General features: G+C 38.1%; 1 protein-coding gene across 3 annotated transcripts in view; it reads right to left on the bottom strand.

The window, feature by feature from the left end:
• CCDC191 (coiled-coil domain containing 191) overlaps positions 1–12,144 on the bottom strand; it is an 89,340-nt gene extending 77,196 nt beyond the window's left edge. For 2 of the 3 annotated variants that reach the window (XM_077118330.1, XM_077118332.1), the window contains exons 1-3: positions 11,850–12,144; positions 9,770–9,808; positions 90–231 (exon numbers count right to left, since the gene is read on the bottom strand). In XM_077118330.1, coding sequence (XP_076974445.1) covers positions 90–231; positions 9,770–9,808; positions 11,850–11,939 — 271 coding nt within the window. In that variant the 5' untranslated portion in view covers positions 11,940–12,144. The remainder of the gene's footprint in view (positions 1–89; positions 232–9,769; positions 9,809–11,849) is intronic. The other variant, XM_077118331.1, reaches the window with a different exon arrangement.
• Between the last annotated feature and the right edge of the window lie 12 nt (positions 12,145–12,156).

Genomic DNA, 12,156 nt, shown 5'->3' with positions numbered 1-12,156 from the left:
CTATGCTTTGAAATATAGTATGGGTTATGCTTTAATAAGTTGTATTCCAAAGAAATGTTTACATAGTGGCGAAAAACATATTCTCTCACCTTCTGCATAGGTATCACTGTGATCCTCTATTTGTTCAGATGTTTCCAAATCTATGATTTGGTCACAAAGCCTTCTGCATAAATCTGAATTTCCAGCAGAAAATGTTTTTGAAACTGCAAATTCTGAGGCTTTCTCCACTCTCTTCAATATTACAGAAAAAAAAATTGAGATGATAAGCAATTTGTTCAGAGTTAGAGAATTTCTTTCCTATTCAAGAAACTGATTTTCTATGAGATACTTTCATTTTTTCCTTTTTAGAGGAACTCTGAGGTTTAAGGATACCAGATCCCAAATAATTTTCTGTTCATTATTGATATAATAATTGCAATATTTTACCAAGTTCAAAATTTTTATATTGCACAGGTTATTTAAACTTTAGATAACTTTTGTTTAGAGAATTAGTAATGGAATCTTGAGACATGGGTAATATATTTGAAATACATTATAATATTTCTATGCCACTAGGATTTGCATATGAATATAACCAGAGGCAGAATAATTACATTTCCTCAAATCACTACCCATGAAAGGAATCCCCCCATCATATGTCAGGAAAACTGTAGGTTCAATAAAATTGGAACAAACAGGGACTGAACTGTGGTCACGCAGAATTTTTTAAATTCAACAGTGAAAGTCTAATAACAACATGGCCAAATTCATGAGGTTAGCAATGGAATTGAGGAAGTTGGGCAAACTATCTCAGCATTTTGGTTTACCTGAACTGTACAAAAGAATTATTTTAGAACTAAACCCCTGAGCTTTCCCTCCCCCTAAAGAGGTGCTTTCTCCCACAGACCTGCTGCACCGTCTGTCTTCCAACTCAGGTAGTGACAACCACAATCTTTCAGTTTCTCAGAACAAAAACTTCAGAGTCCTTCTAGACTCATGATTTTCATACACAATCTGTCATGAAATTTGTTGACTCTATCTTCAAAATATATTCAGACCCCTTCTCCTCACCTCCAATGCTATCACTCTAGTCTAAAGCACCATAATTTCCTGATAAGTCTTCTGAATAGCCTCTTGCCACAACAGCCAGAGTGAAATTAAGGCCATAACGTGCCATAACTCTGCTCAAAACCCTCCAAAGGCTGACTATCTCACTCACAATAAAAGCCAAAGTTCATCCTTACAGCATGCTTCAAGGTCCTATACTATGAGGCCCCTCGAGAGCTTTCCAAACTCCTCCCCTGCTACTCTACCTTTTCCTCAATCTACCTCAGCCACACCTACCTCCTTGTTCACTGTTTCTCAAATACACCAAGCACATTTCCACTTCAGGGTCGTTGCATGTGTTACCCCTCTACCTGGATTGCTCTCTCCCAGATATCTCTCACTTCCTTCAAGTCTTTGAGAAGCTTTCTGGATTACCTATTTTCTTACTCTACTTTGAATTTCTGGATAGAACCTATCAAGATATGGTGAATTACCTATTGTGTTGTTTATTGTCTCCTTACCCTCTCCCTGTATAACATAAGCTCCTTGAGGGTAGGGATTTTTGTCCTCTTCACTAGTGAATCCCTAGCTTCAAGAATGCTTGGCACATAACAGGTGCCCAATAAATAGCTGTTAAAGGAATGTATAAATGACAGACTTTTGAAAAGACAAAAAGGTGCAATTCCCATAGTTCATGTTGTTGCCTGACCTATTTTTGAAAATGACTTCTCTTTTTGCCCTCTGTGGAAAGATTGGTAGTACCTTTGTCAAATAGGTTTTATTTTCTAAGTTATCATGGGTACTTAGATACCCATAGTTTGTTATCATGGTTTCATATATTAAGTTCAAGTTAGACAGAAATAGAGGAATAAAGCTGAAAAATCAAAGAGTTATTTAAAGAAGATATAGAAAACAGACCACAAAGAAAAAGTTATGAGTCACAAGGAAATATGATCTAATCACGATTAGAGAGAAGAAAATATCATTCACTCTTATGAGGTTACTCTGGAGAGACCAAGGCACATTATTTTTCACAGCCTCTGAAGTACCCAAATTCATCTTGGTGGTATATATCATTAATTGGATGGTCACAATATGCTTGGTACAGTGCCCTTTCCTTTAGAATCTTAAATTCTAAGATGACAGGACAAATTTCACATACACTGTATATATTAGTATATGTATGCACATTTATAGAAATAATTTACAAGTAAACTGATCATAATTTTTTAAAACTAACATCTACAAACAAAAAAATAAACAACAGAAAAGGTTTGTAGATGTGATCCATTCCTGCGGATGTAGACCTATTATGGATGGGACCTTCTGATTAGGTTATCTCAACTGAGATGCGACCCACCTTGAATGAGATGGGTCTTCATTCTTTTACTAGAATTGCTTATCAAAGGATGAAAGACAGAAAAAAGCCCTAGAGAAGACGAGAGAAAAAATACAGAGAAACCAGAAACTGAAGCAATAAAACCCAAGAGAAAAGGGCCAGGAGACACCACCATGTGCTTCCCCATGTGACAGAGGAGTCTGGATCACTAGCAGCCTTCCTTCAGGAAGAAGGTATCATTCCATTGATGCCTCGAGTTGGACATTTTTCACAGCCTCGGGATTGTAAGCTTATAAGTTAATAAATCCCAAGTGTAAAAGCCAACTCACTTTGGGTATACTGCATTTCATCAGCTTTATCAAACTAAAACAGTAAACCTCACTTAGTTCCTCAGGCTATGAGTGAAAGAAATAACTCTGTGATATCAACCCATCTGAGCTGGAAATTTGTATAGCTTCTTCAAAGGAGGAGGTAGAAAGCTTGAGAGTTTAGAGGAAGGAGACTGATTATGGTACTAAAGAAAGAGTACAGTCTACGGCTGTCAAATAAAGGAGTAAAGAGAAATGTTTTCCTGGATCTAATAGAAGAAGAGTTTGGGATTATCACTGAAAATCGAGACTATGGGAAAAAAAACAACAAATAAATAATGCTAAGATGAGAAATAACTTTTCTGCTTGTTTTAAAGTATCACATCCTTACTATTTTTTCCCAAAATAAGTATGTAAGAGATAGGAAAGATCAATCCTAAATTATATTTCAGTAACATATTCTTCCAGCAAACCCTGATTCAAAAGGCTAGCCCTTTTCCCAGTAAAAACTTCAGTTCTCAAAAAGTTCAGTTGTTGGGTTTTTTTGGTCCCATATACAACATGTGGAATAAACAACTAAAGAATGATTCTAAGATGATACAGTGTGATTCAAAAAGAATTACACATCTTCAAAAGCTTATTATTCAGTAACTAAGTTTTATATAGCATATAATTTATAAAGTTCTATCACTGTTATTTCTAAGACCTTATAAGTGTTCAGTATGTGCTCCATGTTTCCCAAGGCACACATTAATCTCAATATTCCAGATCCTTTGTAGCCTATTACCATGAATGACAGAAACAGAAGCCACAATGCACTCCATTTCCTCAAAGCCAGGAGGTACAGACATACCACATACTGCAGTAGTTTTGTGAGTAAGGTATTTTTGAAAGTGTCCAATTATTTTTTAATTACCCTGTTTAGGAATAAGTGCTTACATGTAGGATTGCCAATAATTCCAAGTGAAAAAGTATTAGAGGATAAGATGAGGTGGTTAAGGCGGGTGAGCAGGTGTTGTTCACTGAGTGTGGCATCTCAAACTGAGCTTTAAGAGGATACAGATTGGCCTCCAGGAGAAGAACACTTCCAGCTGGGGGATCAGCATGAGTTAAAGGAAATTGTAAGATTTTCTGATGGAAGGGAATGTGAGTAGCCTAATAGAAGTCATACAGGTTGGTTGATAGTACAGGTAGGTTGACAGAGGGCTTTAAACGCCAATGTGGTATTTAGGGAGTTTCATCTAATGTCACAGAGACTGATGGAACAAGAGTAGAGAACTGACACAATGAAAATGTTTTTTAGAAAGCTCAATCAGAGGCATAATGTACTGGAGTAAGAAGATGAGTTAGTCTGATTCAAGAAGTATAATGCATTGGAGTAAGAAGATGAGTTAAGTCTATTAAATCAGGATGAGGATGAAGGGTAAATCATGGTGTACTGCCACCTTTGGGGTGAGCTGCCCCAGGGCTCACAGTTCTACTCCAGCTTCCACCTGATTCAGAGACTTCAACATCCCTGAGGATGACTCACCAATATATCAGTCTCAAGGTCTGTTTGATTTCTTGTGTTCCATAAGTCACCCACTTCCATTCCATTTTGGCAACCATTCACATGGTCACCCTTAACCATGTCACAGCAAATTTTCTGCTGCTCAAACCAAACTTAGATAATCTCCTCTCCAACATTATCCTCCTATCTATCTCCCTCTGTCACTGTTTCTCCTCTTGCTACATTGATGTTGTTCCTCAAAGTCTTCTAATCACTGTTCACCTCCCTCTTTTCCAACCTATCAGTTCTTTCCTGCCCAGCTTTTTTTTAAATTTTTTTTATTAATCAAAAAAAAAGAAAAGAAATTAACACAACATTTAGAAATCATTCCATTCTACACATGCACTCGGTAATTCTTAGTATCATCACATAGATGTATGATCATCATTTCTTAGTACATTTGCATTGATTTAGGAAAAGAACTAGCAAAACAGCAGAAAAAGATATAGAATGTTAATATAGAGAAGAGAATTAAAATAATAATACTAATAAAATATATATATATATAAAAAGGAAAAAGAAAAAACAAAAACAAAAGATACAAACAAACAAACAAACAAACAAAAAACTATATTTCAGGTGCAGCTTCATTCAGTGTTCCAACATAGTTACATTACACTTAGGTATTATTGTGCTGTCCATTTTTGAGTTTTTGTATCTAGTCCTGTTGCACAGTCTGTATCCCTTCAGCTCCAATTACCCATTATCTTACCCTGTTTCTAACTCCTGCTGGTCTCTGTTACCAATGATATATTCCAAGCTGATTCTCGAATGTCGGTTCACATCAGTGGGACCATATAGTATTTGTCCTTTAGTTTTTGGCTAGACTCACTCAGCATAATGTTCTCGAGGTCCATCCATGTTATTACATGCTTCATAAGTTTAGTCTGTCTTAAAGCTGCATAATATTCCATCGTAGGTATACGCCACAGTTTGTTTAGCCACTCATCTGTTGATGGACATTTTGGCTGTTTCCATCTCTTTGCAATTGTAGATAATGCTGCTATAAACACTGGTGTGCAAATGTCCGTCTGTGTCTTTGCCCTTAAGTCCTTTGAGTAGATACCTAGCAGTGGTATTGCTGGGTCGTAATCCATTCTGCCAGTCTATGTCTTTTGACTGGGAAATTCAGTCCATTAACTTTTAGTGTTATTACTGTTTGGATAATATTTTCCTCTATGCTTTTGGCTTTTGTATTATATATATCATATCTGATTTTCCTTCTTTCTACACTTTACTCCATACCTCTCTCTTCTGTCTTTTCGTATCTGACTCTAGTGCTCCCTTTAGTATTTCTTGCAGAGCTGGTCTCTTGGTCACAAATTCTCTCAGTGACTTTTTGTCTATAAATGTTTTAATTTCTCCTTCATTTTTGAAGGACAATTTTGCTAGATATAGGAGTCTTGGTTGGCAGTTTTTCTCTTTTAGTAATTTAAATATATCATCCCACTGTCTTCTAGCTTCCATGGTTTCTGCTGAGAAATCTACACATAGTCTTATTGGGTTTCCCTTGTATGTGACAGATTGTTTTTCTCTTGCTGCTTTCAAGATCCTCTCTTTCTCTTTGACCTCTGACATTCTAACTAGTAAGTGTCTTGGAGAACGCCTATTTGGGTCTATTCTCTTTGGGGTGCGCTGCACTTCTTGGATCTGTAATTTTAGGTCTTTCATAAGAGTTGGGAAATTTTCAGTGATAATTTCTTCCATTAGTTTTTCTCCTCCTTTTCCCTTCTCTTCTCCTTCTGGGATACTCACAACACGTATATTTGTGCGCTTCATATTGTCATTCAGTTCCCTGATCCCCTGCTCAAGTTTTTCCATTCTTTTCCCTATAGTTTCTGTTTCTTTTTGGAATTCAGATGTTCCATCCTCCAGTTCACTAATTGTAGCTTCTGTCTCTTTAAATCTACCATTGTAGGTATCCATTGTTTTTTCCATCTTTTCTACTTTGTCCTTCACTCCCATAAGTTCTGTGATTTGTTTTTTCAGATTTTCTATTTCTTCTTTTTGTTCAGCCCATGTCTTCTTCATGTCCTCCCTCAATTTATTGATTTGGTTTTTGAAGAGTTTTTCCATTTCTGTTCGTATATTCAGCATTAGTTGTCTCAGCTCCTGTATCTCATTTGAACTATTGGTTTGTTCCTTTGACTGGGCCATATCTTCAATTTTCCGAGCGTCATCCATTATTTTCTGCTGGTGTCTGGGCATTTGATCAGATTTCCCTGGGTGTTGGACCCGGCTGGTTGAAAGGTTTTTCTGTGAAATCTCTGGGCTCTGTTTTTCTTTTCCTGCCCAGTAGGTGGCGCTCGTGGCGCTCGTCTGTCTGTGGGTCCCACCAGTAAAAGATGCTGTGGCTCCTTTAACTTGCCCGGGAAACCGCGCGTGGAGGGGGGGTTGCCGGCGCCACGGCTTGGGGGAGTGCCGGTCCAAATTGCCCAGCTGGCCCGAGACGCCAAGCGCGGCGGGAGGGCCCCACTATCCAACGTTCCCAGTCAGACTGGGGAGCCACGTGCGTGGAGGGGACCCCAGTCACCAGCCGCCCCGGCCGGGAAAACGCACGCCCCTCAGGTATCTCACCGCAGCGGATTCTCCCTGCCCGTTCAGCTGTTCCAGAATGGGGTACACTGTCTTTTTGGTCTCTGTCGTGGCTCCGGGAGCTGTTTCGTATTGTTTCTGTTTCTTTAGTTGCTGTTCTGGAGGAGGAACTAAGACCCGCGTATCTTACTAAGCCGCCATCTTCTCCGGAAGTCCCCAGCTTTTATCTTCAACTACTTTCTTACATCATCCTCAAAATCCTTATCCTCTTGCCTTTCCAGTGAAAAGTCTCTAAAGCTTGATCAATCTGATCTATCATAAAAAAATTATAGTTACCCACTTCAATGAGGTCCTCAAGGCTGCTGGAAAATACTTTCTGTTCTAAAGAAAGGCTTTCTCAACTTCATCCTGTTTTCCAAGCCCTTTTCATATACTGCCACTCCCTTTCACATCACAATGTCTTAGCTGGTTCTGAGATCATGGTCCACTCAAGTGGATCTGAAAATCTGAGGTAGTAGAAGAAGCAAGCAAAAACAGTGTTACAGAAAAGATTATAGAGGGGAAACTTTCTAAAACAAAAAGGTGATAACTATATCAAACTTAGCTTTAAAAAGTTTAGGAACTAAGAAGAGACTGCTGGATTTGACCAGGAAGTCATTAATGACAAAAGTTTCTGTGGCATGGTAAGAAATAGAAATCTCAGGAAAATAATGGTGGAGACAAGAGGATAATAAAATATGAAGGCAAGAAGTCCAAACAAAGAGGCTGGATAAGAAAAGAAAGCAATCACATGGCATTCAAAATGAACTTTAGGAGTCAAATGAGGACTTACTGATTTTTTTCAAGACGAAGGGAATTGAGGGCAGAATGGAGAAGGAACTACTGCAGACATTTTAGAGAAATGTTAAAAAAAGAATGTTAAATAAATAAACTTATGAAGCATGTAATAACATGGATGGACCTAGAGAACATTATGCTGAGCGAGTCTAGCCAAAAACTGAAAGACAAATACTGTATGGTCCCACTGATGTGAACCGACATTCGAGAATAAACTTGGAATATGTCATTGGTAACAGAGTCCAGCAGGAGTTAGAAACAGGGTAAGATAATGGGTAACTGGAGCTGAAGGGATACAGACTGTGCAACAGGACTAGATACAAAAACTCAAAAATGGACAACACAATAATACCTAATTGTAAAGTAATCATGTTAAAACACTGAATGAAGCTGCATCTGAGCTATAGGTTTTTTGTTGTTGTTGTTGTTTTGTTTTGTTTTTTGTTTGTTTTTGTCTGTCTGTTTTTTTTGTTTTTTTGTTTTTCTGTTTTACTATTACTATTACCTTTATTTTTTTTCTCTATATTAACATTCTATATCTTTTTCTGTTGTGTTGCTGGTTCTTCTAAACCGATGCAAATGTACTAAGAAACGATGATCATGCATCTATGTGATGATGTTAAGAATTACTGATTGCATATGTAGAATGGTATGATTTCTAAATGTTGGGTTAATTTCTTTTTTTTCTTTTTTTCCGCTAATTAATAAAAAAAAATTAAAAAAAAAACGATTAAAAATCTCATGGAGGCAAGTTGGCTATTGCATGGAAGAGGAAAATGGTGTAGACAATTCAGAGCAGAATTTTACCTTTCTGCTTTTGTAAATCTCCCTCTTTGAAGGAGATGATAACTAGATGTGCAACTAAGCCCTGCAGGTGGCACTGGGATTCTCAACACTGACACATACACTAGGCTTTGAAATTGAGGAGTGACCTTCCCAGAGGATAGCCTCTAATGATGGGGGATCCATTTTAGTTGTCTTCTAAGTCAGGCCTTCTCCATAAGCCAGGAAGCCTTCCCTGGCCCCATCTAACTTAGCCCTGCTTATCGTTTGCTACCATTATACCTCTTGGTTCCCCCATAAGCTTTAAGGAGTTGTTTATTCTCCACTGGACTATAAATTCTGGAAGAGCACGGACTGTACCCACCTGTGCACCACTTTATCTCCAATGCCTAACATAATGGGCTAGTAGTCAGCAGGCACTTTTTAATTTGATATTGGCTGAATAAATAAATGGTTTACAGTTATTATATCTGCCTAGACTCCAACTGGCTTATAGCTCACAATGCCTGTAAATTTGGCTAAGCAATAACTCTTCAAAATACTATCATAGAGAAGAATATCTTCCCAGGAAAATGCTACATGATTTTGAAACATGGCATACAAATGAATTGAATATGGCAAGCTGCCCAGTTGACACTCAGAGTCATGTACCTGAAGTGATTTAATTGCACTTTCAACTTAAATGGTACATGCACTCAAAAATATACATCTTAAGTGTGGAAGAGATCTCAGTGGTTATTTAGCCCACTCTCACCTTCACACAATGCTCAAACCTTCTTCATCAGCCCTAATAGTAAGTGGTTACTTAGACTCCACTTGAATACCTCTAGCCATAGAAAATCCATTTCTTTATCAGAATGATCATTCCATTTTTGTTTAGCTTTAGTCATTAGAAAATTCTTACTATGGTGGTTACTTAGACTCCAATTGAATACCTCCAGTCATAGAAAAATCCATTTCTTTATGAGAATGATCATTCCATTTTTGTTTAGCTTTAGTCATTAGAAAATTCTTACTATGATGCTCACATAGCTTTAATCCATTGGTCCCCAAGATCAATGTAACCACAGTACATTCTTAAGAGTACTTCAAAGAGGCTACCACATCCTGTCCCAAGGCTTCACTTCCCTTTTTCCTTGAATCCTTCTTCATTTGATCCTCACGGCATTTGAAAGAGCATGTCTAGTTCTCTTTTCTTGTCATTTATACTTGAACACTTTCATGAGACACAAAAGAATGAAAAAATACTAAAAAGAAACTAATGTAACATATATATATATATAGTCACATGGATTCACATAAAACAGCAAAATGGAGACCTACTAGTACTATTTTTTCCATCTGATTATGTCTCATTCTTAATTCTCTATTTTAAGTTTAAAATGTCCTTACCTTAATCCAGTGCTCCACACTGTCAGGGTCAAAAGCAGGCTGCAGATAATATATACAAAATATTAATACCCAGCTTTATCTTCATCAACTTTGCCATTTTAATCTATAATTCTGACTAAAGCATTTAGAAAAGTACCTTTCATTAGTTCTCCAAAGCATTTCATTGGAAAGCTCGGCCTTGATTAGCAATATAAGCCTTCTCTGGGACATTGATTGCCTGTTTTTACCTCTTGATTGGGCCTCACCTCCAGAGATTCTGGAATAATTGATCTAGGGGAGGGCCCAGGCATCAGCAGTATTTAAAGCTCCGGAGGGTTAAGAACCAAGACTGAGAAACACTAAGTTTAATACCCCTCATAAAAACTCAAACACTGGTTAATGAGCCAGATTATCCAAATGTCATGGAGTCAAATGGTATTGGGGATGAGTATGTTCCTCTCCTTAGCCCCCTCTTCAGAGGAGTAGCCTGTAGCAAAAGGGGGTGGGGTAGGATGAGAGATAATCAGTCCTACTTTATTTTTTAGCAAAGCAGAAATGAAATAGAAATCAAGCAAATTTCCACTCAGGTCAGACAATAATAACCTGAAAGTAGAAATCAGACCATTAGGACAGCTTGTTTTTCTTCACTTTCTGTAAACTCCCAGCAGCATGCAGATTTCTCTCTGATAGTTACTTAACAAATAATTATTTTCTTTGCTAATAATTCAGTGGCTTAATAATAAATAAGGAAATAGAAAGTGGCTTAATAATAAATAAGGAAATATCTAAACTAGTATACTGACCCTTGGAAGTGGGAAAGTTATAATACTCTTTCACTTACATAATACTTCACCTTCAAAGCACTTACAGATATTAACACAGCTGTAATGCTGAGTAATTTTTTCACTGCAACAAAGAGCTGATCTTATTAAAGTAAAACTGAACTTCCAAGGGCTTTTTTTTTTTTTAACCTTTTTATACTTAAAGAAGCAGCAACAATAAGCACTAGCAGCAAAAAGTCTTTATTTTGGAGACAATTAAGAAATTGTCCCAAATTTTTACCTCTCATCATCAAGTCTGTATTCATAAGTCATTTTGAATTCAATCCATTATGCAATTTGTTTATGACAATGGAGGAGACTCAGTTTCCAAGTCTAATGCTCTAGTCGACACCCTCCAGTATTTGGGTCAAGTTATTCATCAAGTGAAATATGGCAGTGCATTATTTAGTTAGTATATTTAGAATAAACGGCAAAAACAATTGCTTGGTGTCCTAACTAAAGCCTCATGTCTACCGAATTTTTTAAAGGGTGAAAACAGCTGATGAAATTGCAATGAAGCTGAAAGCTGAGAAGCCTCTGTATTTTGGTACTCATTTACATTTAAAGCATTTATTTTTGTAACTGTTAAAAAGGTAGTCTGTAAAAAGCACACACCGTGTGACTGTAACTTTGCACATGTCACTGACCTACCTATGTTTGAAGTTTAAAATGAGGTTATCATTTTTTCTTGTTTTCTGATGCTAATTCATCAAGAGGTAACAGTTATGAAGAGGATCTATGTTTTTAAGGTAAGTTTAATTTATAAATTCCCATGTGAATTAAGGGTTGCTATATTCAATATCAACTTCCGTTTCTGAGTTCAAGCTAGATGCATTATGTAAAACTGGAAGTGGTGGAGCACGAGGCAGAGAATTTAATGTGAACACACCACCACCACCACCAAATAAAGATTAGTTCCCCCTGATTTGCAAACACAAAAAAAGAAAAGAAATGTACTGGGACTTCCTAAAATTGCGTGTGTGATGGGGAAGGAGGGGAGGAGATTGTGAACGAATGCCTTTCAACGGGATGGACATTACCAGACCTCTATGTTTCGAGAAAACAGGGCCCACCGAAGTCTTAAGATACCCATACTAAGAAGCTTCTAAGATCTCTTCACTCTAGGCCCTGCCAGCCCGCGGCGTAGAAGGAAGCAGCGTCCTAGAAAAGGATGCCTCTGGGGGAAGAAAGAGGAAACGCAGACCACGTAGCTGCCAATTGTGGGGTCCGGCAACGCCTTGGGCGGGTCCCCACCCCCGAGAGCTCCCGTTTGGAATCACCTTGGGATTCGGCTTCCTTTTGAACCGTTCCCAGCGATTCAGCCCCGTCCTCTTCTTTGAGACGGACCTTTCCTGGGGCGCCAGTAACATTTTCCAAGTTCAGGTCCGACTTTGGTGAAAACTGCACTAAACGCTTCTTTGCTCAGGCTTCTTTTTGGGTCACAACTGGGAGTTGTAGTTCCTACGTCCGAAAGGAAGATAAGTATCGCAGGCCGCTGAACCACTACCCCCAGGAGGCTTTGCGCAGGCGGGACGCGTTAGCTCAGTTACCCATGGCAACGGCAGCGGTCCTTACGCCTCTTGCAGC

This window comes from Tamandua tetradactyla, chromosome 10, assembly GCF_023851605.1.
Source record: "Tamandua tetradactyla isolate mTamTet1 chromosome 10, mTamTet1.pri, whole genome shotgun sequence".
Classification (NCBI taxonomy): Eukaryota; Metazoa; Chordata; class Mammalia; order Pilosa; family Myrmecophagidae; genus Tamandua; species Tamandua tetradactyla.
Note: the sequence above shows the minus strand (reverse complement) of the source record. Positions and strands in the feature narration are given on the sequence as shown.